The sequence below is a fragment of the Myodes glareolus genome, chromosome 18 (genome assembly GCF_982192425.1).
Source record: "Myodes glareolus chromosome 18, mMyoGla1.1, whole genome shotgun sequence".
NCBI lineage: Eukaryota > Metazoa > Chordata > Mammalia > Rodentia > Cricetidae > Myodes > Myodes glareolus.
The window spans coordinates 8,303,926-8,331,530 of record NC_142043.1 but is presented as its reverse complement, the minus strand read 5'-3'; the positions used below and the strand labels follow the sequence as shown (position 1 = coordinate 8,331,530).

Below are 27,605 nucleotides of genomic sequence, written 5' to 3'. Positions count from 1 at the left end.
GTGCGCTTTATCAGTGGGCTATCTCCTCATCCTGTTTTCTTTAAATAAAAAATTCTTTACTGATGTAGTACTTCTCATCCTTGCATCTCACTGACCCTGACCCAGCCCAGGAGTCTGGCAGGTGTCTGTCTCATGATTCTCATTCTGGAATAGAGAATCCTAATTCTCAGAGGGCAACCCAAGAGAATAGAGACAGTTTTCTTGCCTTTGGTTTTTATGTGCGTTCTAGTTGTGTGGGTATGTATGCAGGTGTGTGCGGGGTGAGTTCCATTTGTGTGGGTATGTATGCAGGTGTGTGTGGGGTGGGGGAATTCCATTTGTGTGGGTATGTATGCAGGTGTGTGTGGGGTGGGGGAATTCCATTTGTGTGGGTATGTATGCAGGTGTGTGTGGGGTGGGGGAATTCCATTTGTGTGGGTATGTATGCAGGTGTGTGTGTGCGGGGTGAGTTCTATTTGTGTGGGTATGTACGCAGGTGTGTGTGGGGTGGGGGAATTCCATTTGTGTGGGTATGTATGCAGGTGTGTGTGGGGTGGGGGAATTCCATTTGTGTGGGTATGTATGCAGGTGTGTGTGGGGTGGGGGAATTCCATTTGTGTGGGTATGTATGCAGGTGTGTGCGGGGTGAGTTCCATTTGTGTGGGTATGTATGCAGGTGTGTGTGTGCGGGGTGAGTTCCATTTGTGTGGGTATGTATGCAGGTGTGTGTGTGCGGGGTGAGTTCCATTTGTGTGGGTATGTATGCAGGTGTGTGCGGGGTGAGTTCCATTTGTGTGGGTATGTATGCAGGTGTGTGTGTGCAGGGTGAGTTCCATTTGTGTGGGTATGTATGCAGGTGTGTGTGGGGGGGTGAGTTCCATTTGTGTGGGTATGTATGTAGGTGTGTGTGGGGTGGGGGATTTCCATTTGTGTGGGTATGTATGAAAGTGTACGTGTGTGGGTGCTAATATGAGTGTACATCTGTATGTGTGCATGCACATGTGGAAACCAGAGGACAACCTCACATGCCATTCCTCAGGAGCCATTCATCCTGTTTTTTGAAATAAAATCTCTCTCATTGCGACCTGGACCTCACCAAGTCAGCCAAATTTATTATCCTGAAAAGCCCCAAGGACTCTCCCACCAACACTTCCCCAAGAGTGGGATTACAACCATGCATCAACATTCTGGCTTTTTATGTGGGTGCTGGGATTTGAACTCAGGTCCTCAAGTTGGAGTAGCACACTTGGCTATTCTTTAGGGTTTGCCCTCACATTCTTAGTGTGTATATAAGACTGTCTCTTGAATGAATGAATGAATGAATGAATGAAAGGAAGAAAGGAAGGAAGGAAATGAGGGAGGGAGGAAGGGAGGGAGGGAAGGAGGAAAAAGGGAACGGGGGAAGGTGAATGAATGAAGAATGAAGTATCAGATATGTCCCTGCTGGGACCCCTGAGGCAGGGCAGGAGCGTCTGAGGGAGAAGGGTCTGAGGAGGTGACCCCTGAGGTGGAGCAGGAGGGTCTGAGGGAGAAGGTCTGAGGGGGTGACCCCTGAGGTGGAGCAGGAGGGTCTGAGGGAGAAAGTCTGAGGGGGTGACCCCTGAGGTGGAGCAGGAGGGTCTGAGGGAGAAAGTCTGAGGGGGTGACCCCTGAGGTAGAGCAGGAGGGTCTGAGGGGGAAGGGTCTGAGGAAGTGACTACCTTCCTCTTGCTGCAGTAGATCTGCCATTTCTTCTCGGGTGGTAGTGCAAACACAGCCTCTCGGTTTTTGTCTGTGAGGTCCAATTCATCCTACGAAGACAAGAAGAATCATGCCTGTGTATGAAGCTGTATAGGAGCTCAGAACACCCTGCAGCCTATGATCCTCTTCCCAGAGAGCATTACCACACCATAAGGCAACTCTTGTTCTACTAGAAGCAGAGCCCCGAGCCCTTGCCTCAGCCAAGTCCAACCTCTGCCCAGTGCCCCCTTTCTTCCTGCCCACACCTCCTTGTCCTCATGCATCCCCCTCCTGCTTCAGGTCAGCTTGTTCCTGCCTTTCCCGCCTTTGCTTCACTGTCCCCTTGTCTGATGCACCCGGGGCAGGATTGCTTGTCTTTACAAGGTCTGCCAACACCTTAGGTTAACGGCCATGCCATTATATGGCCTCGCCTCTTTCTCACATCTTCCCACCTTTCTGCCTGCCTATTGAGTTTCTCCTCTGAATTTTCCTGCGTCCTTCAAGCTCAGCGTGGACTGGAGAGACTGAACCAGATGGGCGAGGGGCAGAGTGAGCGGTGGGAATGGGACACCATCCCAAAGGAGGCATTGACACTGATCTCCAACCCATCCACCTGCAGGACACCAAGTGAGGTGGTGTAAGGCTCAGGGCTCCACGGGACTGGGCTATACCTCCTGAGGAGCAAGCCTCTGAGTTGGTCATATTTTGGCGTCATTCTCTTGGTAATTTGGATAATTTTACAAGTTTGACTTGCTGAACTGTTTTGTTTGTTTAGTTTATGTGCGTGTGTGCATATGCGCTCATGAGTGTGTGTGTGTGTGTGTGTGTGTGTGTGTGTGTGAGAGAGAGAGAGAGAGAGAGAGAGAGAGAGAGAGAGAGAGAGAGAGAGAGGAGTATAGGTACACATGAAAGCCAGAAGTGGGCATCAGATCCTCTGGAGCAGAAATAACAGGCAGCTGGAACCACTCAGTGTGGTGCTGGGAACCAACCTGGGTCCTCTGCAAGAGCAGCAAACTCTCTCAACCACTGAGCCGTCTCCAGCCCTAGGGCTTTAGAGAGAATATTTAAGACTTCTCCTTCCCTAGGTCAGAACTGTTAAGTAGAAATGTAATGGAAGGGGCATATTTAAAACTGTTCTAGTCACACAAAAAATTTAAAGAGGAAAAATTAATGAAGTTAATTTTAATGCTACATTTTATTTCAATTAATATACTTAAAATATGACCATCCCAACATGTAATAAATGTAAGAAAAGTCAGTAATATAGTTTACATTTTCCCTTTTCTTTTTCAATTTTTTTTTTCTTCTTCTTTTTGAGATAGGTTCTCTTATAGCACAGACTGGTCTGGAATTCACTATGTAGCCAAGGATGACCTTGAACTCCTGATCTTCCTGCCGTCCTGACTCCCCAAGTGTACCACTACATCTGGCTCATTCTTTCACTCTTTCTGTCCTGCTGGGGGTGGTCAGCAGCTCAGCTCGGCTCAGCTCAGGTGGCCAGCAGCTTAGCCATTGGACAGCACATACCGCATGCTTAAAACAATGCTAATCAGCTCCCCTGTCTTTGCAATTAAACAGGTCTATAGGTTTTGTGACAAGAAGAAACTCTTGCGTCAACCTGTTCTCCTCACAGACCAGGAGACAGTCTTCTTAGATCTCAGTCAGGCCCCAGGAACCAAATATCTCTGCCTCCATATTCCCAGTTATTCATCCTCCTGGTCCAAGGCTCTCAGAGTCCCCTGTAGAACCCCTTTCTGTTTGCTTATGAAATTAAAGACCCTGACAGAAATTCCAGAAAGCAACTGAGAGAAAGCTATCAAAAGTTCCCAAAGTCTCTTTTCATGATCTGACCCCTTTAATAGCAGCCAGGCTGGTCCAGCAGCAGAGGACCCAGAGTCAAAGGGAACTGAGGCAGATCCCTTGTCCTGCAGGCCAGTTCGTGCTGTGTGCCTCAGTGAGGGCCCGTTTCCTCTACAGCGAAGGTGCCCTGGGAAGCACTGCCTCATCCTTGGGAAGAGCTTTGTGGAGTGGAGAACTCAGCACTCAGACTCCTGTCCTCTCCCTTCTATGCTGTCTATTCACCACTCCCCAGCATCAGCGCCCTCTCCACCCCTCCCTCACTGACCACCAGCTCCGCAAAGCGGATGTTGAGCTCCTCCGGGTTCGGGATGGGACCAGAGAACTCCAGATACTGTAATGGGTGGTTGTCCCGGAGGTCGATCTCAGGGAGGTCATTGCCTCCAAAGCAGCAAAGAAAGCCCAGGCCATGATGACTCCTCTTGCTCAGTGCCATGGTCACTGCAGGCTGGGATGGTCAGCAGGCAGGCGCCTTAGGTCCTCATTGGCACAATCTAGGTAACAGGACAGAGAGAGTAGGTGGTCATGAGACAGCCAGACAGGTAGGGACAGAGGCCACTCTGCCTTCAGAACTCCTGTCATGGAGACTGTTGGGGGCCATCGGCTCACTATCAAAGGCCCACTCTGTTAATGGAGACAGTTGGGGGTCATCAGCTCACTATCAAAGGCCCACTCTTGTCATGGAGACTGCTGGCGGCCATCAGCTCACAATCAAAGGCCATTCCCCCTCTCAGACTCTGCTTCTTCCGGCTTCTTTCACCTGGAGTTACTCATCTGACCTCAGCAGACTCCCAGGTGTTTGTGACATGGACATTTCCCCATTCCCTTTCTTTGTCCCTGGAGATGTGAAGAAGATAGCAGTCACAATATGGGACCTTCAGGTGGTCAGAGTTGTTTATCTGATGTTTCCCATACCTGTGATGAGTTCCCTGCCCCTGGAGGATCGACATAGACCAAAGTTCATTGATCTGATCCATTTCGGGGTTGGGGAGAGAAGGCTTTAAAGGCGATGGGAGGGAAGGGTAGAAGTCAACTGTTGGAAGAACTCCGAGCTGATTAGAGGGCACAGCACCTAAGGCGTAAGCCTCCAGAGGAGCGAGGACGGAAAGAGCCTTTGTAGCTCTCACCCATTCTCTTGTTCTCAGATTCAAGTAGCACAGCATATCCACAAGGCAATGGCGCACCCATCTGCCTTAAAGGAGCCTAGTGCCCTCAGCATGAGGAGAGGTGGGAGATTAAAGCCCAGGTCAGATGAGGCTGCCCTTTGGGATGGTGTCAGATGTGCTTCTCATACCCACCAAGAATAGAGGACACGACCCTGACCAGGAACTGGGACTGACTGATGGATTGGAACAGAAAGGGTTAATTCATTAGCTTACCATTGAGGAAACCTCACTCAGAGAGGTGCCAGCTGGAGGAGGAGCACTGACTCGCACCATGGTTGTCATGGCTGCCCTGGACTGCTTAAGCTAAGCCACTGGCACACAGACCTCTTCAGGCCAGAGCCCTCCTCCACCTCTGGTTCCTAACACACCTGAGATGACCTGAGTGGATTTAACAAAGAGACTAACAAGATATTCACATATTCAGTCTTTCTCAGGACATCTCCCCACCATCCATTTTCTAAATATAGATGTAGGATTCATTTGTCTGTCTGTGTGTGTGTTGTATGCGCATGCTCACTCACAAACATTGGCATACCATGATGCATGTGCAGAACTCAGAGAAACTCTCCCCCCGCCATGTGCATTCCACGCATGCCACTCCAATTGCCAAGTTTGGTGGCAATCACCTTGACCTGGTAAGCATCAGGCCAATCTTTACTTCATTTGGTGGGGTTGTTGAGTTATTTTTGAGTCTTGGTACTTGATCTGGATTATTACCACATGAAGACATACCCACAGCTGTCACTACATCATTGCTGAACATCCTGACAGGGCCAACCACTTCAATCCCAATAAGATAACAGCCACATCTCCAGACGCCTACATCTCCAGATGCCTGCACACTCCTCGCCTACACCTGAGGTATGGTCCATCAGTGAGCGAACTCTATACCCTTGTGACTCTTTATTGCCAACCCCTTCCCTATACAGCAATGTGAGAGGCTTTCACTGTAGCCCTGTGAACTTGCTGTAGTAACCCTCAAGCATTCCTTTTAACCAAGCTCTAGAATCTTACAGAGAAATAAAAAAGGCAAACATGGCACAGTGTGCCCTGAAACTTTCTAGAGAATAGCCCTTTACTCTGGGACTCCTAACAATTTAGCTATTAGTTGTGAAACTGTACCAGCTTTCATTTAAATTACAACTCATTTTAATTGCCATTCTAGAACTTTTAAAAAATGATCCCATTTTTATCTTTCTTTATAAATCGTGTGGTAGATGTTTGAATAGGTACAGACCAGCCTTAAATAAAGCAGTTTAAAAGAGCCACGTAATAGCTTTCTTTTCTTGATTAACCACTGTCCCTCATGCATATCCGAGGCACCTTGAAGGCAGAGGCTGCATCCCCACCTCTCTGGTGACCTTCTTTTCTATAGGTAACAAAGCCTTGTACTCAGCAGGTGCTCAGTCCATAGGTCTGCCAACTTAGCCATTTCCTCTGTTCTCGGAAAATCAGGAGACAGGGCCTTTTACTAAGCAGCCAGGAAATGCCAATTGAAACTGCTCAGCACTAGCTGTTGACAAGCAACTGGGAACCTTTTCAAGGAGTAAGAGCAGAGTTGTAGGGCTGCGATGGAGGAGTCGTTATCCTGGGCCCCAGTGGCAGAGACTTCAGAAGCTCCAGGAGGGATCTCAGGGGTTTTCTAGGGGTTTTGACAGCTGGTGACCAAGATGAGTGGGGCTTGTTACTCTGTCTTTGTTGGAACAAAATCCCTGGCAGAAGCAACTTAGGGAATTTTGCAGGTATAGGCCCTCATGATGGGAAGGTCGTGGATACAGGAGTGCTTGGCAGCTGGCTACATCACATCTGTAGTCAGTGGTGCAAGAGGGAACTAGCACCTAGCTTGTTCTCTTCTTTTTATTCAGTCTGGGACTGCAGCCTGTGGAACAGATTGCACCTCAATCAGCCTAATCAAGAGACTCCCTCACAGACAATCCCAGAGAGTTGCCTCTGGTAGTTCTAGATTCTGCCAAGCTGACCACGGCCAATGTTAAGCACCAGAGTGGGTGAGACAAGGTCCTAGCGTCTGAGTGCAGGCTTTGTCAGGCTCCCATCTGAGGGCAGAGAGGTAATGGTGATGAATCCAGAGGAGCCGCTGAGCAAGACCTCTCGGGTTGAGTGGAGAGACATAAGGAAGCTTTCAGATGCGAAGGCAATGAGGCCAGGTTAGTAGCTTGGTGGAACTCTAGGAGGGTCAGACTGATGCCCAGAGGACTTGTGGCCCTCTCTTCTTGCCTTCACCCCTTGTATCTGCAGTCTCCTCAGCCTCCTCTGCTCTCCCACTCCTACCAGGCCTTGCCAAATCAGGAATATGAGCTAAGACGACCAAGCTGGCACAGGTTTACACCAGCTGCTCACAACCACCACTGCTCTGGCTGGTCAGTAACTTTGTGACATTATCTCACGTGATACTTTCTTTCTGAGAAGATAGGTGCAGCGATTGCTTATACCTCTGCCCATCTGCTTTCTCAGTTCCAGCCACTTGCTGGCAGTGCCAGGAGCAGAGGTCTGGAAGTCAGGCATCATGAACTTTGACCCCTGACTTTGCTTTTTCTGGCTGGTGGTGACCTTAAGGATATCTCCTAGCTAGGAACTCAGGGGCCTTCTCTGAGATACTGACATAATCACTGAGTCTTCCGCAGGCGTTCTGTGAGGGGTGAACAAGGTCATGGACATAAAGGGATGGGGAACCTGGGTTCTCAGTAGGGGGAGACCAACATGGCCTCAGGGTCACCACATACGAGACTGGACCTGCCCAGAAACACATTCCACCAATGGGATGCTTAGGTCCAGCCATACAAGAATTGCCTACTGGAGTTCAGAAGTCACCTGGATTTAGTTTCAGAAACTGAGAAATTGAGATCAAGGAACTGGCCTTTTCTTGCATTCCAAACTCCCTCTATTTAGAAAAATAAATGAAGAGCTGATGGGGTTTTGAGGTGACAGATAGGCTAATTACCCTGATTTGATCTTACATAAAACGAGTCTGTATTGACACATTGCCTTGCACTCCCCAGGTATACATAATGATTATGCATTAATCAAACCAGGGCTGGAGTCTAGGGAGATGGCTCAGCTGGTAAAGGTTTCTCTTGCAAGCATGAGGACCCGACTTCAGTCCCCAGAATCGATGTGAAAAAATGTCAGACATAGATGTTTGTGTGATCCCAGAGCTGGGGTACAAGGAGACAGGAGGACCAGTGGGGTTTGCTGGTTTGCTGGCTAGTCAGTTTATCCTACTCGGGAAGTTCCAGGCCGGTAAGAGATTATATGTCCAAAAAGATAAGAAGATGGATAAACAATACCTGAGGTTGCCTTCCGTGTGCATGCACATGCATACACACACACACACATACAAACACACACACTCACACACACACAGATGTACACACCACAAATAGAGTTGGGGATACAGTTCAGTGGTAGAATGCTTGCCTAACATTCATGAGACTCCAGATTCAATTCCCAACATTGCAACCCAAATCAATCAATCAATCAATCAATCAATCAATCAATCAATCGAAATTTAAAAAGAAAAAGAAAGGAAAGCAGAAGTCAGTGACTGAGTGTGGGCCGGGAGTGGGAAGGTGAGGAGGCCAGAACAGTGTGTTGTGTTAAGTCCCTTTAAGGAGAGGAGCAGAACTGAAAAGCCACGGGGAGGGGGGGCAGAAAACAAGAACAGAAGGAAGCCCAGTGACTTAGCTCAGGCCAGAGGGGCTGAGCCTACCTCCAGCATGACCCACTTTTCTCTCCACAGAAGCCTCCCCAGTACTGCAGCATCTTGTCCCCCACATTCTTCCCTCTTCCTGTAGGGACACAAAGCCATGGGGTCAACACCTTCTATGAGCTGTAAGAGTCTCTTCCAGGCCCCACCCCCACTGCCTTAATTTCCCCATACTCTGAGAATGGGGCTGGTCCCAGTTCTGTCACTATACTTGAGGGTCAGCGGTCATGGTGTCTCATAGTGTCCCTCTCTCTGAGACCTAGCACACTCAACCTAACAGCTGCCTTTGACTGAAGATCTCTAAGGACTCTACAACCCCCAACCTTTCTCACTATCTGGCTCCATCTCTTCTCAAAGGTTTCCCAAGGGACTCCCCTATTCTGAGCATCCCAGCTCCCCACATTCCACCCTGAGTCAGGCAGGAAGGACTTCCTATGTCTCGAATCTGTTCCCATTTGGTCCACTCTAACCCTGACCCTGACCCCTCATCACTCCACACTGCACAGCTTGCATCCTAGAACTTCAAAGGCTCCCATCAGCATTATTTATTTCTTGGTCTTAATTAAAGACAGAATAATGATAATACTTCAGATTTGATGACATGAAAGGCACTGGAATGGATCTACATTTTATACCAGTAAAGACCCAAGGTCAATGGCATCATTGGAAAGACATAATTAAGGGATTAGAGAGATGGGTAGTTCACAAAACACTTGATGCACTTGTTTTTTTTTTTTTTTCACTTGATGTACTTGTATAGGAAACTGATTCTATTTCCCAGGACCAACATGAGAAGCCATGCATGGAAGCCTGCACTTGTAATCCTAACACTGAGACAGGGAGACAGGTAGAGCCTGGCACTCACTGGGCTACTGGCTTGTCAAACTGGTAACCTCCAGGCTACGGAGGGATCTACAAGGCAGGGTGGAGAGCCCTGAAGGAACACCATTCCAGGTTGACATCTGGCTTCTATACACACATGTGCATGACATCTGTGTGTGTATCTGGACTCCCACACAAAAAGAAGTGATTAAGGAACAAACAGCAACAACAAAACTGTGGTTCCAAGAGAGCCAGGATATGGCAGAAAGTCTACAGCCAGTTGACAGCACAGGGAGGATTCCGACCCAGATCTGCTCGGCACCACCAAACCTCAGAGTTCCTGCCCAGTATCCTGAGTCATGATCAGTTCAGGGCTTTCTCAAACATGTAACAGATTCAGAACTTCTAACTTGGGCTTCTCTGTTTCCTGTGAGTTGTTCTGGTGACTCTGAGGTCTTGGGCCAACTTCACAGTGACCTTGGAAAAAGTCAAATGTGTTGGGGGATGGGTGGGTAGGGTAGAGGAGGAGCATAGGAGGGATGACTAACACTAACAACCCTTTAGAAAAGTGGTATGAAGTGTGTGTGTGTGTGTGTGTGTGTGTGTTATATACATATGAACATTTGTGCACACACAGACAGAGACATGAAGTGGGATTATCCCATAAAAGGGTCATAATTTCACTAGACACCACAGGCTAACAACTAAAAGTCCCAGCAGTATGGGTTACCTTTTCTGGAGATGTTGGCTGATGAGGCTCCACAGACCCCAAGCATTACCAGGTGTTGCCAAATCTCTTGATTATCCTCTAGAACTTGCCAGAAGACCCTACTGCTGAAGACATACACCCGTGAGCCATAGAACGTGGAGAACTTCAGCTGGTGCTGACCTGGAAGACCCACCCTTGCTGGCTAACTTTCCTGGTGCTGAGAAGCTATCCACACTACTGGAGAAGGATACGATCAGTCTTACCCAGCCACACAGAACACTGTGCGCTGCAATAACAAGTAGCCTGGCAAGATGGATCCACTGTACAATAATGACATAAATATCATGGAGTGTTACGAACCTCAGCTATTGGAGACAGAGTAGGGTACGGAGGGCAGGGATCAAAGGACAGGAAAAGATGCTGATCTACATACGGGAAGATAAACAAAAATGGCACCTACAGGGCGGTCCTTCATTACCTCCTCAGCTTGTTCATACAGTCTCATCTGTCAATCATGCACCATCTTTATAGCAAAGATCTGTATGGCATATGTGAATAGTAAAAGTGCATGTAGAGTGTGTGTAGATGATATATGGATGTGGAATGTATGAATGTTAAATGTGCTTTTAAGGTGTATATATAAATAGTATATGTGCATGTGGATAATATATGTAAATAGTGTGTTATCTATAGGTGCACTAGATGCTATATATGTATATGTCCTGTGGGAAAATGGCACATGTACAAAGTATGTGTAGTCTATGTATATATTAAATATGCATGTAGATTATATATGTAGATAGAATATGTGATTGTAGTGTACATCTGTGTGGTGTGTGTATATGTGTGGATGGTATATATGATATGTGTAGTGTGCATATGTGGTGTGTGTACCTGTATGGTATATAGATGGTATATATGCATGTGTAATGTGTGTAGATGGTGTATGTATGGTAAATGTGTCTTGTATAGATGGTATATTTGCATGTGTGGTGTGTGTAGATAGTGTATATGCATGTGTGTGTAGACAACATGTGCATATGTGTTGTGTATAGATAGCATATGTACATGTGTGGTATGAAAATGTGTAAATGGCATAAATTTTTATGGTATATACTGAAAGATTATATGTGTGTAGTTGTATAAACTTAGATGGTTTGTGTTTATGTGTGGTGTGTAGAGGGCATATGTGCACATATGGAGTAGATGTGTAGATCAATGTGCATGTGTGGTATATTGTTTAGTTGTATATATGTGTAGATAATATGTGTGTGTATGATATACGTTAAAGATGGTTTATATGAATGTATGGTAAATGTGTAAAGTGTGTATGTAGGTGACACATGTGCATATGTGGTATATATGTTGAAGTGACATGTGTGTTTGGTGTGTAAATGGTATATATTTGTATGTTATATTGTGACAATGGCATATATGTGTTTGTGTAGTGTAGATGGTATATGGGTGGAGTATGTGTTAGAAGGTAAATGTACATGTGTGGTATACATGTTTAGGTGGTACATACATGTGTGTGGTGTGTATATGTAGATAGTACATAGGTATATCATCTGTGCAAGTATGATTTGTGTGTTTGTCTAAGTATTATGTATGTGTGATTTGTGTCTGTATATAGCTGTATTATGCATTGAGCTTTATATGTCCAAGCATTCATGAGTGTTTAGGGATATATGTGGCTTGTGCATGTGCTATGTTAGTGTACATATCTGAGCAAGGTGTGCAGGACCTGAGTAATGGTGTATATGTAGAAGTACTGTGTGGTGTGTTGGGGTAATCATATGCATGCATGGTTGGATATGTCACTCTTCAAGAAGTATGCCATGACTGCTTTGAGTTTCAAGCCTAAGCAGAAAAAGAACAGCCAGCTCTCAGCACGTGAGCAGAGGCGCCATCTGCAGCTCTGAAGAGCAGCCCTCGCTCAGCCTGGAAGGAGCTGCCCAGGCATGGTGTTTAGGGGCTGTGTCTGTGGGGACCAGGGAGTCTTTGCTTCAGCTTCCTATGAGCCACATGATGGCTTGGGAGCAGAGACCAGAGAATGGGTGCTGGCATGGCGGGGCCAAAGCCTGAGTTCACAGTCATTATCTTGTCTCCCAGCAGCCGAGGGACGTCAGGATGCCTGCCTGACTGACTGAAATCAGCAGTGATGCCCAAAGGAGGGCTTGTTCCTAACACGCAACATCGGATTCTATACAGTTTCAACATGGTTGTGGAGCATGTGCATAGGGTGTGTGTGTGTGTGTGTGTGTAGCATGTTTATAGTATGGTGTGGTGTGTGGTGCACATATTGTATGTTTCTGTGTGTGTAGTGCACATATTGTATGTGTATGTGTGGTGTATATGTGGTGTGGTGTGTGTGTAGTGTATATGTATGGTGTGTGTGTAGTGCACATATTGTATGTGTATGTGTGGTGTATATGTGGTGTGGTGTGTGTGTAGTGTATATGTATGGTGTGTGTGTGGTACACATATTGTATGTGTGTGTGTGGTGTGTATGTGATGTGTGTATGTGTGGTATATATGTGTGTGTGTGGTGTGTGTGTGTGTATGTATGATGTGTGAGTATGTGCAGTGTGTGTCCAACACATGTATCTGGACACTCCTGGGTGTGTATCACACTGCCCTGCCTCTGCTATGGGAAATCAGCTGCTTCTGAGAACCTGAGATAGAAGAAATAAATTGATGACAATTATGCATCCTAAACAGTTCCAAAGCTCCACACCTAAACAAAACAGAACAAAACACCAACACATATCTCAAAGGGTACTAGTGGATATTGAGAGCATGACTGGGTTCATGAACCTTGTTCCTTTCTCCCTCTCTCCCCCATTTTCTGGCCTGGCTCCCGCCCTCCTCCTCTGTTTTTGACCTTGTTGGAGATCTGAGCGTTGAGTGTACTAGGCCAGCACCCAGCCCTCTCCAGTCTCATTTTCATTGTTTATTTGGGGACAGACCTCCATTACCCAGGCTGGCTGTGAGCTTACTCTGCAGCTCAGTTAGGCCTTGACCTTGATAGACTCCTGTCTCAGCCCACACCACCAACCCTGAAATCTACTTTTCTAGTTACAGTTGCATTTAATCATCTCAACATCCCATAAACATGATTTGAAGTCCATTTTTATTTTTTAGATATTGTGGACTAACCCTGGGGCCTTGCAAAGCTGAGTACACTTCTACCTCTGAATACCCTCTTCAGTATTGAGAAAAGAAACTAAGTTTTGAAACAGGGTCTTGATAAGTTGCCCCGACTATACTTGATCTCCCTGTGTAGCTCAGGCCTAACTCAAATGCACAATTTGCCCGCCCTAGCCTCCATAAGAGCTGGGATCACAGGCCTGTGCTCCCTTGATCCGCCTGCCCCAGCTTCCATAGTAGCTGAGATCACAAGCCTGTGCTCCCAGGCCAGACACATTTCTTTTATGTACAAGGAAATGAAGGCTCAGAGAAGACCGGAAACTTGCCCGATTGCAGTCAGAAAGCATGCAGCCCTCTCGTTGACTAATTCCAAAGCTCAGAAACAACCTTTCCACTGCGCATAGATCAGAGGGTATAAACGGCAGCCCTAGTCAAAGCAGAAGGGTCCCCAGAGCCACGGCACTACCTAAAATATGCATGTCCATCCAGTCTCCTCACCATCTCCCCATCCCAGCACTCAGAATAGAACCTGGCTTTTCAGACAGCAGCCTGGCTCAGAGCCCCAGCTGTAGGCCGCCATCCGGCCGCATTATCTCACCACACATGGTCCCAGAGAGGTCCAAGTGATCTGGTCTGCAGGGCATGCCAGCTGGGTACCGTCTAGATCTACATCCTCCTGCCACAGTCTTGAAACTCTTAATATGTTTAAAACAAGAAACCCTACATTTTTGTCTTACCCTGGGTCCTGCAAACCAGGAAACTGGTCGTTCCCGTCTCTACAGTGGCCAACTCGAACACGATTCCCAGGAAGTGCAGACCAGGCCAGCCACTCCCTGTGTGTTTCCAAAAATGTTACCCACAGTCCCTGGATGGGCAGGACTGGAGGCAGATACGTTACTTTAATCTGGGTGGCTTCCTGACCCAGCGGCCATGATATGGGATTCAAGGACTGGCCCCGAGCACCCTGATCTCTCCTCCCTCCCTGGCCTCCCTCCTCCACACTTCTCTTCACAGTGACCCACTTACTGCTCCAGAACTGGAGGGCAGGGACTTCGCCCCTGAGGCAGGAACTCGATAAGAGCTAGTGAATAGCTACGTTCAGTAGATTCCCAACACTGTCCATGATAAGATGAGGTATTAAGTAGCAATACATTAAGCCAGGACAAAGACTGTGTGTCCTTCCTCATTCTACAATTAGGTAAGTAATAAAAGCTTGAAAAAAGCTTAACTTTGAAAGAGAGTCAAGAACCGCTCTGTTCCTTCTCCTGGGGGGTCTCTGGTCCCCACCTTTCATCCCCAGTATCAACCTCCACCCGCTTATCACCCCATCTATCCCCCCTCCATGTATCCCCTCTCCATGCATCCCTACTTTTGCCAAATCGTAGCCTTTCTGGTCACCCCAGTCTACCCACACTCTCCTCAAAATCTTATGAGACCCTAGTTCATAGAGAATCACAATATTTGATTTGTTTTGTATTCATTTAATATTTTTATAACAACCAGCTTTGCTCTATCTAGATTCTGGTGCCAAGAGAATAGCCTCTAGAACCTGTCATTCCCTGGGAAAGCACCCTCTTCATGAATAAATAGCCAGGTGTGCAAAGAAGAGAAAGGGATTCACGGCAGATCCAAGGAACCCAGGTCTTTTCCTCTGCAGTATCCACTAGAAGGCATGTGGACCTTAGCTAAACACTCTCAAGATGTGTCAAGTGACCCTCAGAAAGGAATGCTCTTTTATACATTTGCGCAGTTAAGTCATACCTAGAATTCCCAGGTAAACTCAGGACATTTTGATTTCTGAACCTTTCATATCTAGTTTTTAGGGTTTTTTTATTTGCTTTATTTATTTTATTTTATGTGGATGAATATGTTGCCTGCATGCTTGTATGTGTGCCATATGCACGCAGTGCCCATAGAGGTCAGAGGAGGGCAGCAGATCCCCTAGAGCTGGAGTCACCCAAGGCTATAAACCTAATGATACTTGAGCTCCTGGGTCCTCTGCAAGAGCGACCTGGGCTTTTAACCACTGGATCATCTATCGAGCCATTTTAATTTTAGTTTCTGAGACCAGATCTCACTTTGTAGCTCGGCCTGTTCTGGAACACTATGTAACTCTCTAGACTGGCCCTAAACTGATCCTAAATCCTCCTGCCTCAGCCCCCGGAATGCATGGATAGCAGAAGCTCCTACTACTCTTCTCCATGACCCTTCGTTACCCCTCAACCCCCAGCGTCTTGCACACAAATGTTGTAAGAGGTAGTTTTCTCCACAGAGGCTGAAATTTCATCTAGAACCCAGCCCCCACCCACGGTCTCCAAGCCCTGCACGAACATCTCATTTCTACCACTCCTTTTTCATCCCTGACAAGCCTGCAGGCTCCGTACTCAGTCTCTCCTCGGACAGGGTCTCCCTTTCGCAGTGCTTGGGATGTTGATCCATCCATCCTGGAAACCCCACAGAGATGATCCACCTCCTTGCATCCTGTTACTCCATCTGTCACCCCACCTAAGACCCTTCTCTCAGATCTGTCCCCTGTTCACGCATGTTCCCTACTTTCTGCAGATGCTTCTGCTCCCCAGACCAGGTGCCTCCCTTGAACCCGCCCCTACCCAAACACTGTCCTCCCAGAGCCTGTCCCCATGATGGATCCTGCCCCCACCCCAAAGAAAACGTCCCTCCACCTAGAGTGTCTTCCCACAGGTCCATCTCCACAGGGAAGCCCTCCCCATTGCCCTTCCCATTCTGCTGCCTCGCACCCAGTGAGTCTTCCTACCCGTGCTTTCCCTGCGCCCTCCCCGATCCTGATATCACCCAACTCCATGCCGATCAACAGCTTCCTGAATCACTGCTGCCCTCACTCAGCCAGAACATTCCTTATTCAAAAACAACATCTCCACAGTTTCGCAGGAACTAGATAGTGCCCGGTATGGGCCGGGCACTTAGTAGGCATGCTGGGGCACAGACAAGGTTCAAGGCCAGGATGTCTGCTTTTCTCCCTCTCTGTATCTCAGACAAATCCAGCGATCCCTCAGGAGCCTCCTTTCCCTGATCTCAGATGCAGCTGGGAACTCCTCCGAACCTCTGCCCTCCTCTCTCTTTACATCACCCTTGCTTCTCTCTGGGGACGGTCTGGCAGGCCCAAGGTTCAAAACCACGGAAGTGCTTTAATTGTTCTCTGCTACTCTGCAACAGGCACGGCCTCTGTGTCATTTCTTTCTCATATAATGAAACTTTGATTTTTCTCAGACAGAGGTCTCATAGCCCAGGCTTTCCTCAGACTTGCTATGTAGTCAAGGATGACCTTCAGCTTCTGATCCTTCTGCCTCTGCATCCCAGGTTCTGAGATGACTGGTGTGTGCTCTTCTACCTAGTTTTATGGCATGCCGAGGGTTGACACAGTCTCCTGTAGGTTGGGCAAGCACTCTACCAACTGACTTGCTCAGCATTCATCTCCATAGGGAGCCCAAGAAACTCTTCAACATAGGTCCTAGCACCTCAGTTTTAAGTTTGATCAAACTAAACAGAACATAACCCCCTACACTGGGGTTACAAACAGATTTTGACCAGCTGGCCAAAGCTCCTACACCATGTTCTGTGTTTATAGATTACCTGGTGTTGACAGCCAGTCATGTCTCCCTACAAGTGTTCTTTGTCAATTCTTCATTCACCTGTGTGGAACGTCCCATTGCATTCAGGCACCGAGGACACGACTCTATTGCCACAGCACCTCGGGCACTGGTGTGTGAAGCATTGCATGTCTGGCTGCAGCTCTGCTCACCTTATGCTCTGAGCTTTCCCTCTCACATCTCTTCTTGGCTTCAGGTACAAACTGCACAGCAAGCTACCTGCTTACATGGGCGCCTAGGTCCCCAAGCTCTCGTCTCTCATTACACTTTTCTGCTGGATCTCGAGTGGCAGGACATCCCAAGTCACCTCGTGGCCCAGGTTTTCCTAAGTGATCTGGACACAGGAGTTTAGTTTTGACCTGTCTCTGATATCCTCTGTGGCAGTATTTATACCAACTTTTCCCACAATTCACCTCTTCTTTTCTGTAACTGTGAATGAAACCCTCCCCAGCTAAATGGTACAGTCAGTAGCAATGCTTGGATTCTACTTCAAATCAAATAAGCCTGAAGCTGTAGGTAGGCCCAGGGCCTGGGCAGAGGCCAATAGGACAAGGGACTCATCCTGGTGTGGTCAGGGTTGTCCAAATTTTAAAACTGGAAAGTCTCATTTATGAAGAATCTTTTCAACTCAAGAAACCTGAAATAGCTGCCCACCAAGCTGGAACACAGAAAACTCTGTCCAGGCCAGCCTAATCCAGAGGTACCGTGGCCAGCCCTAGAAATAGCCTAGTCAACCAGCCACTTCCTTTAAAGTCACAGCTTACCGGCTTTTTGTTGTCACGTAGATCTGATTATGTCAAAGTGACCAGCAGTAGTGCCAGCCAGGAACTTGTTCAGAAAAGCAAAGCTTGCTATCTTTAATAATAATAATAATAATAATAATAATAATAATAATAATAATCTTTAATTTATCCTTATCCCTCCTATAAGTCATGTACCACTTTTGGTGCTTTGGGCATCACAATTCATATCAAAATCGTCAAGGTCATTGTCACTGTGAGCTCTCAGTGACACCTGATGAAGCTCGGTCCAGAAAGAGAACCAGCCAGGCTCCACTGCTCATGGGTGGTGGCACCATGTCTGCAACCATGTTTACTCCACCCGGAATCCATGTGATTCTCACTGACACACCTCTCGTGAATCCCTACCAGAAGGGCCTCAAGTTTAGTGATGAATTCAGTGGTAATGGAAGAGTTAACTGTCAAGCTTGAGCTGGTGGGAGAGGTTTGAGGCTAGGAGTTCAGTTCCCCTGGGAGGGTGTGATGCAGATCAGAAAGGGCTTGGTTATAAATCCCAGGCAGAAGTGTTTACTGACCGCTGACTAAGTAGCCAACTTGAACAAGCCAGCTAATTAAATTCAACAATAGCTCCATAAAGTACATGGTGTGTGGGGGGAGTGGGGTTGAAGCCCATACAAGTAAATTTCTTGCTCTTGCTCCAGTTCAGGGCCAATAAGGAAATGGATCCAAGAAGCCGACACATGGAGGTTGGAATAGCTGCCACGGTTCTGAGAAAGCAGCTGGGAATCCATGGCTTTAGATTTCTGAATTTCCTAATGGGCAAGGCCAAGTCACAAGCCCAGTCACCAATGGTAGGCCTCCGCACAGGAGTAGGCGCTTGACCTCATCACCAAGACTGGACAGATGCAGCCACCCTGCAGGCGGAAGATCCAAGAGGAGGGCGAAAGGGAGTTAACAGGACCGGCTCACAGTTCCTCCAGAGTTATGGGTCAGATGCCTCGCCTCTTCCCTGAGGACGGGCTGGGAGGAGAGAGGATGAGTAGTCAGGTTTTCCTGACCACTCGATGTGAGCCTAGGCCTATCCCCGGAGATGCCCACACGGCTTGGAGAATGAAAGATGAAGGTTTCCCCCTGCACAGTTCCCCAGGTGGCCCTGAGGCACCACCAGTACTGAGCAGTAAAGAAGGGTCTCTTTGGGAAGCAAGAAGTCAGGGCGGTTCCTCCCACAAGGGTTGGGGTACTCGTGTGTTCCATCAGGGAAGCGATTGCTCAGGAAACCTGCACATTGTACCCTTACCTGGAGCTCAACAATTAGGCCTCCTGCAGATCCCACATAGGTGGGAGAAGGTTTTCAACCTGCCTAGAGGCAGATCTACTGCGTGGTAGAAGCTCCCTGAGGACTCAAATGCAGCCAACCTTAAAGTTCCATAGCTCGGAGTAGAGAGAGTGAGGCTTTGCCACCGCCAGGTAACTTAAGAGGTTTCTTGTTTTCTTGGTTTACTCATCCTGTTTGGGGGTGCTTCATCAGGTGTCAGCTAGAGATCAACTTGACAATGACCTCACCTGTTCTTGTGACTTGAATGAAGTAGTTGGGGTCTGGAGGCTAGTACCTGGTCCACGGTACCTGGCCCATGGTAGGACCATGGATACACTGAAGGTCTTTGCATCATTGTTTGGAGATGGCTTCTTTGAGAAGGATGGAGGAAAGCTAAGGAGAAGGTTAAGTTGATGGAGTGTCTTCCTTAAAGGACCTACATTTGATCCCCAGAAGCCACATAAAAGCAAACAGCCATGGTGATACACACTTGGGATCACAGTGCTGAGAGGTGGAGACAGGTGGATCCTGGGGATGGCAGACCAGCCACCATAGCCCACTTTGTGATTCCCAGACCTGTGAGAGACCCCGTCTCGAAAATGATAGTGCACGATGCCTGAAGGCCAACATCCAAGGCTGTCCCCTGGCCTCCACATACATGCACTCGCACACATGCACCTGCACACGCGTGAACACATATGAACACACATACACTGATTTGCTTTTTTAAGAGAGAAGACTGGAGAATGTACCAAATGCAAGCAAAAGACAGAATAGCTCAGTAAGAAAGCATCAAACCCCAAGGATGTGGCGTGACATGAGCCAGAACAGGAGTTGACACTGGGGGACACAGAGGAGGAACCTCTTGAAAGAATGGCAGGGGTCTGTGCCATCAGTCTGGCAGAGTAGTGCAGATTCAGTCCCTCAAAATAGAGCTTCACTCTCTCCAACCCTGCAATTTCCTTCCCCTCCTCCCCTGCTCCCTGGACCACACTCCACATGCCTGTGTCCAGACTCATTTGTTTAAACTGCCCCCCCACTCCTAGCCCTGCCCTGGGGACTCGAGGAATCTGAGAAATGTCTCCAGTTCCAAGTGCTGGAGCGAAGTATGTGAAATGGAAGGAAGAAAGCCCTTGCTGTAGACCTGTCTTGGTAGGACTTCCCAGCACTGCTCCCGAGTTCCTCTTTCCTCAACAGATCGCCATCCTGACTCAGTGGTGTTATGCTGGTTAGAACCTCCCGGATCAAGAGAGCAGCAGGAGCCTCCTTCCCATCACCGGACCACAGCACTTTCTCTGCCATCTTTGACAATCTCTGCCTTCCCTCATTTCATCATTTGGCTTGATGCTTATCCCCACCTCCTCCTGTTGAAGCCTTCATCCATACACAGTTGTCTGGACCAGGGATGCACAGTAAAGATTCTGATACAATGACATACAGAGCCCTTCCCCTCTGGGAGCAAATTCCAGTCTATGGGCACTCATGCACTCCTAGTAGAAAGGGGCTCTTTTTCATGTTCTGCAAGTCTTCTGTGTATGTATGCACACACATGTCCATATATGTGTATGTGCTGTGTTCATGTCTGTTAAGATGAGTTTGCATGTGTGCATTGCAATGTGCATGTGTGTAGGCTGAGGCCATCTTTGACTGTCATTTCTCAGGTACCTCTATCTTTTTGTTTTCTTGGCAGAGTCGCTCACTGGCCTGGAGCTTGCTAAACAGTCTAGGCTGGCCAGCCTGAAACCCCAGGGATTTACCTATCTCCACTTCCCTAGGGCTGGGATTATAAACACATGGTCCCATGCCAAGTGTTAGTTTTTGTTTTCACACAGGTTCTGGGGACTGAACCTAGACAAGCACTTTGCTGACTAAGCCACCCTCTGGAGCCATCCAAACTTCGCAGCCAAATCTTCCCGCCCTCCCTATTGCACGCACAAAATACGTGGAGGAAATCCCACTACCAGGCACGCAAACACCACTTAGAGATATCCTGCCCCAGGAAAGCGTTGCTCTGCCCAAAGCAAGGCAGTAGCAGGTAAGGAAGTGACGTGCTGGGATTGCCATCTCTAGCCCTCGCCTCCCAGAACAGCGCTAGGAGCAGAGCGTGCACAGATAGATGTGCACAGTCCTGGATATACCAGGAAGCCCTCAGCTTCCTCAGCTGCAGCTGTCAGGTCCACCTACAAACATCCAGGGACCCACCCTTTCCAATGCATTGGTGAGTGCCAGTGAGCGTCCAGTCAGGCACCAGGGGTCAGTATCAGTTCTGCCACCCCACAGCCCTGCATCAGTGGTCATCAGTATCAACATCAGTATCAGTTCTGCTACCCCACAGCCCTGCATCAGTGGACATCAGTATCAATTCTGCTACCCCACAGCCCTGCATCAGTGGACATCAGTATCAATTCTGCTACCCCACAGCCCTGCATCAGTGGACATCAGTATTAATTCTGCTACCCCACAGCCCTGCATCAGTGGTCATCAGTATCAACATCAGTATCAATTCTGCTACCCCACAGCCCTGCATCAGTGGACATCAGTATCAATTCTGCTACCCCACAGCCCTGCATCAGTGGACATCAGTATCAATTCTGCTACCCCACAGCCACCGTCTAGGTGGTGTCTTGGGAGTCTCCTACCTACTGAGTCCCCCAGTGGCTTAGCAGGGAGCACATATAAGAAGGTAGAACGGGGGTGAGGGCAGATGACCTGCATTCTTGCATTCTGCTCCCAATGGTACTCCTTATTTGTGACACCGTGTTTGACGAGCCAGTTTACCTCCCCATGCCTCAATGCCTAGATTTGAGTCTGGCAGTGACTCTGACAAGAATACCCTTGGTGATATTTGAAAAGTTGTAGGGCCTTTGCCAGCTGCACCGTGATGGCGGAAGTTGGTAATTAGGGACAGGTTTTTAAGATGATACCCACTCGCTTCCAGTGACAGCCTTTCTCTGCATCCTGTCCAGCACCATATGAACAGACAGCTCTGTGACCATCTAGCTGTTGATATCCCCTCCACCATGACTTCCCTGCTATGAGGGATTAAAGTCTCTTTGAAACTTGGTACCTGGAAGCAGAGACTGTCCTTTCATTTCTCAGCTGCCCAGACCTGGATAATCACACAGAAACTTCATTAATTATAATACTGCTTGCCCAAAGGCTCAGGCATAGTCCTGGTTAGCTCTTAGATCTAAAGTTAACCCATTTCTATTCATTTATGCATCGCCACGAGGCTGTGGCTTAAAGGTAAAGTTCTGGCATCTTTCTCTTTCGACGGCTACATGGCATCTCCCTGATTCCACCCATTCTCTTTCTATGCCTCTGTTCAGATTTCCTGCCTGGCTTTGCTCTGCTAAGTCATTGGCCAAACAGCTTCATTCATCAACCAATAAAAGCAACAAATATACAGAAGGACCTCCCACATCAGGAGCCAAGATAGACCTTTCCTTCCTTAAGTTGATTATGTTGACCATTTTGTCATAGCAATGAGAAAAGTGACAAATACCCTTAGTTTCTTATCTCTCCATTTTCCACACACTCAATTGCCATATGAAAAATGATGCATTTTATGCATCTATCATCTCTCTTCAGGGACCCAACCTGATCCAGCCTAGCCATGGATGTCAGTGAATACCCAGGCATGAGTCTCTGTACATAGAACCTTCAAGGGGTATTTTTCTAGCTTTCTTTGCTATCTGAAGTGAGTAGATTTATTGCCTAATGCATAACAGGCCCCTTGAAATACAGATAAATACATGAATCTTAACTGGGCAACTATCTAAACGCAGACAGTGATGCCACTGCACACACCCCTGTTAACGCATCTGATGTCTCTACCACACACGGATGAAGCAACTATAAAATTGCTTCATGTGTAATTTGGTTGCTCAAGTCCTTGTTATGTGCTGAGCAGTTGATGGCTAACTGGAGACAGCCAGAGTTAGGATGACTTAGGCAGGGCCTGAAAAGCTTAACCCCTGACTCTTCTCACTTCACAGCAAGGCAAGGCTGGGCTGCGGGGCCCCTGGCAGCTGTCCAGGTGGAAGAAAAATGTCAGAGGTGTGTGACTGCAGAGCCGTTTTGGTCGTGATGTGGTTTTGACCCAGGCAGCTAGAATCTCTCCTCCTCTCCTGCTGAGAAAGCTGCCTGGGCCTGAGTGTTTAGGAGCTCTTCAGCTGAGCAAGCTGAACGGTGGGAACTTCTGCCTGCCCGGGTCCCACGCCACATCCTGGCCTTGGAGGATGTAGAACGAAGGTCTGGCCATGCTTCCCAGCTATTCCCAGGCGGCCTGCTTTCCCTCCAGTTCAGCTGGGCTGCCTGAACCAAAGGGCTACAGAGGCAGGTCTGTTCCCCTCCAGTATCACTTTGTATCTGCTCAGAAGAGGGAAGATAGCAGAGGGTCTGGTTTAAACACTAGCTTCCATCAATCCTAAAGCCCCTGGCCCTGCTGGCCTGGGGAGGCTGAGAGTCCATGGGCAAAGGAGCCTCTAATGACCGAGTCACAAAACCTACCACTCCCACCAGGGGCTTTTCATGTCTCTAACTTCTCAGAAAGTTCTAGTCTGTCAACTTCCCCAAGCATCCATCCCTTACCCTGGATGACCCAGGAGGAGATGCAACCAAGAGACATCTCTGTAGATGAAAAGGAAATAGATAAAACTCAGTAATGGTCCCCTGGCACCCTGCATTCCACAGTCCTCTAGGATGGCTCAACCCTGGGCCAGGAGTTGTCCATGGTAAGGAGACAGCAGTGGGACGACCTGGCATGCACTCTTTGGAGAAGCAGGCAGGAAGGATAGCGCTATTTCTAAATGCTACATGGGACACAGTGCAAGATAGCATGGGTGACCCGTATGTGACTCAGCCTGGGAAGGAGAAAGAGATACTGGAGAAGGGCCATGCAGGATACTTCTAGAAAGCAGTGCCCTGGGCATGACCCGGTAAGAGACACTGAATGATGACATGTCTCAGAACGGATCAAGGAGGATGCCAACTCCCAATCTTCAGGGACTTTCTCCAAGGGCAGGAAAATGTTTCTTTCTGTCTCATCCTAAGAACTGGACTGGAATAGACACATATGCACCAGATCCTCAGAACAAGCACCTCGGTCTGCTGAGGAATAAATAAATGCCCTGCAGGGCAAGCCTCTACTAACCTGAGCAACCCTTGATTTGCTCACATCCCATTGGCAGTCCCCAAAATTTCTGTTGTCCAATCTCTTCTTCACTGAGTATTAAAAGCTCCAAAGGTGGTAATTCCCCATCCAGTTTCAAACAAGGCATCTCTCAACCTCCAGCACAGGACAAAAACCGTGACAAATACTGGGATCCTTGTGCATTTTCCAAAGTACTAACTGGCTTCTCCCCCACAGTTACACTTCAGCCGTCATGCAGTACACAGCTGCAGGATCACACGCTGCCGTAGACAACGGCCAGGAACAGGCAGGTAGTGCCAAGATGTGTGACTAGTAGCTACACAAAACCAGCAAGGTATATGCTCCCCACAGCCAGTCTGGGGCACATGAGAGATGCCCCAGCTCCCAACCTCTAGGCTTCTGCATGGACCACAGCATGAGAAGAAGAGATGTTGATTGCAATGACCTGTGCAGACACCATCCCATGATGTTGGGGATGATTGGCCTCTGAGTAAGTGGTCCAAACACCAACTGCTTGCAGCTTCTTGGTGAAAAATTGTAAGGCCTCCATGCTATTTATGGTACTTACTCACATTTAGTGAGAAGTTACCACATGCCAGATGGGGCAGCTGGGACTATGTCTTCTTTTCATGCCTTTCTCCCCACTCCAAATCTCATTCACTGAGGACTAGATCAATAACTCAGCAGGCAAAGCGCTGGCCTTGCAAGCTAAAGGACCCGTGTGTCATTCCTCAGACCCCATGCCTAAAAAGCCAAGTGTTGTGCTGGGGAGATAGCTCAGTGGTTAAAGAATTTGCCAAGCAACTGTGAGAGGGCCAGAGTTCAGATGCCCAGAACCCATGTAAGTCCTGGGCAGGTGAGATGGCCCTTTGCCATTCCAGTCTCAGAAGGCGGAGGCAGGGGACCAGAGCAGACTGGCTTGCAAGACTAGCCATACTGGTGAGCTCTGGGTTTGACTGAAAGGCCATGCCTCACTTAGTAAGGTGAAAACGTTGATAGAAAATGATTCTGACATTAGTCTTGGGCCTCTACATTCACCACACATACATCTGCACACATGTACACCTCCAAGTATGTACACCACACAAACACAGACATACCGACACGACAGAACACGACACACACACATGTAAGAGTCCTCATCACGGTGTATTTAAGATGTGGTGGCTTTGGAGGAAGTGACATGACCCTCATGAATAAATTAATATCTTGAAAAAAGAAAGAAAGACCAGTGTGGGCTCTGCACCTTCTACAGTGTGAGGGTGTAGCACTGCCCCCTCTGAAGGACACAGTGAGTAAGTGCCACTGTGGAAGCAGAGAGACGCTTCTCTCATGGGAGTTACCCAGCCAGCGACTTTATCTCGTCCTCAGACTGCAGAAGCAGGAGAAATGCTGGTTCACAGATTCTGCAGTCTGGGGTGCTCTGCGAGAGCGGCTTCAGCAGGCTGAGATGGCGAAAGATCCTTGCCTTCTGGGAGCAAGTAGGCTGCTGAGAGCCCAGGGGAATGTGCTTTCACCCAAGCTCCTGAAAGAGACTGGGGAAGAAACAGGGCTAGCCGGAACTTTAGACACACAGGGCACTGAGTGTAGTCTGGAGTGTGGCTGCTATTCCTCAGGCGTGAATCTGCAGGTAGCTGCAGGGCAAGGGTTAAGAATGCTCATAGCGAGGAATGCAGGACCTGGGCAGGGGCTGAAAAGTCAGCGTAGGGTTCCCTCTTCTGAGACTCTGAAACTGGGTCAAGGATTGTTCTAGATTTCCCATTAAAAGATTTTATGTTCAGATAAAAAAAAATGTCAAGGGGAAGCCAGGCGCTGATGGCATACACCTTTAATCCCAGCACTCAGGATACAGAGATAGGTGGAGTTCTATGAGTTTGAGGCCAACCTGGTCTACAGAGCTAGTTCCAGGACAGCTAGGGCTGTTACACAGAGAAACCCTGTCTCAAAAATAAAAAAAAAGAAAGAAAAGAAAAGAAAAGTCAAAGGGAGAACAGTTCAGCATCACATGGTGGGAGAAGTCAAGCCCAAGCACTGGAACCCCCACGGCTCTACCACTGACTCTGGAGCCGAAGAGAGCACTTCCACAGATTCTGTGGTGGTTTGAATGAGAATGGCCCTTGTAGGCTCATGCCTTTGAATACTTGGTACTCAGTTGGTAGAAGTCTTTAGGAAGGATTAGAAGATGTAGCCTTGTTGGAAGAGATGCATCACCGAGGGTGGTCTTTGTGGTTTCCTCTCTCCCTCTCTCTTTCTATCTCACACTCTCTCTCTCTCATGCTCTCTCTCTCTCACATTTTCTCTCTCCATCTCTCTCTGATATGTACTTGTGGATTTGATGTAAGAGCTCAGCTCCTTGTCCAGCACCATGCTTGCTTGCCTGTTGTCGTGTTCAACATGATGGTCATGGTTGCTAACCCTCTAGAACCATGAACCCCAAATGAGATACTTCCCTTTGTAAGTCACTTTGGTCCTGGTGTTTTATCACGGCAATCGAACAGTGGTGGTGGCAGACCCACACACAGGACGCAGAGGTGTGAGCACTGCCATTCTCTCTAGGACCCATTGCCACTCTGCAAACCCAGCCCAGATGACTGATGTCAGCAAAGCTTGCCTCCTTTCCTCCTGATGGCCCTGCCTCCCCTGTTGGAATCCTACTCTTACTTTATATGTGGATTCAGCTCTTCCTTTCTCTGACACACACCTTCCCATCCTTACCCCTGAGAGCCCTGGATGCTAAGAAAGGAGATGCCTATCATTGCCAAGTCCAGATCCAGCAGGGAACCTGAATCTGTGCAGGACATCACTTGTCCTAGGCCCTCAGCACACTCTCGACAGAGCTGTGTGTACAAGCACAGCCTCCATATCTCAGCGCTGACCTTCTCCCCCAAACAACAGCAGTACTGAACAAGTTCTGGATGGTTCTTGGTTTCCATTGGCTTCTACTAGAGATTGTGCACACACAATGGAAACAATTACAAATATTCAATTCAAACAGAAAAATTAAAAGCCAGGTGTGGCAGCTGAGCCTGCCACCCAGCATTCAGGAGCTGAGGTAGGAAAATGATCATGAAGTCAAGGCCAGTCTGGGTTACTGAAGGAGTTCCAGGCTAGCCTGGGCTACAGAGTGAGACTGTCTCCAAAATTTTTTTAAAAAATTTTCCCAATTCTTAGCCAAGATTCGCCAGAAAAAAGTTTTTCTTAAGTATCACGAGCCCAGCTAAGGCCCAAGCCATGGCGCCTCTCTCTTCAGAAGACAGTCTCCAGTACCCTGAAGACTAACTGCAACTTCTGATCTTTGTCTCAAATTTCCCTCTTAAAACTAGGGGTCCACATGCCTCCCCCAGCAGCACATCCAGGCAGAGCTTGGTGGCAGGGACAGTGTGTGGTCAGCTCAGGAGAACGCCATCCGGGCAGACCTTGGCTCCTCCTACCAGAACATACGGAACTCCTTAAGCAGGAACTATGGCTTTGATGGACGGGCAGCTCGATCCCTGAGCAGGGCTCCCCATCCACAGGACAGGTCAGTAACCTGGGACTCCAAAGCCATCTGCGGTCATATTTCAGCACTGTCCTCTAACCAGGCTTGGCTACAGACCCCACTCCTAGGACAGTTTTGGTCCGTCCTTGTTGTGTTCCCAGTAGC

General features: G+C 48.2%; 1 protein-coding gene across 6 annotated transcripts in view; it reads right to left on the bottom strand.

Annotated features, from left to right (window-relative positions):
- Nucleotides 1-27,605, bottom strand: part of Daam2 (dishevelled associated activator of morphogenesis 2) — a 110,777-nt gene that overhangs the window by 43,054 nt on the left and 40,118 nt on the right. For 5 of the 6 annotated variants that reach the window (XM_087897901.1, XM_087897905.1, XM_087897904.1 and 2 more), the window contains exons 2-3: nucleotides 3,824-4,049; nucleotides 1,680-1,769 (exon numbers count right to left, since the gene is read on the bottom strand). In XM_087897901.1, the coding sequence (XP_087754027.1) occupies nucleotides 1,680-1,769; nucleotides 3,824-3,991 (258 nt within the window). In that variant the 5' untranslated portion in view covers nucleotides 3,992-4,049. Of the gene's footprint in view, nucleotides 1-1,679; nucleotides 1,770-3,823; nucleotides 4,050-13,863; nucleotides 14,022-27,605 lie in introns of those variants that run through there. The other variant, XM_087897902.1, reaches the window with a different exon arrangement.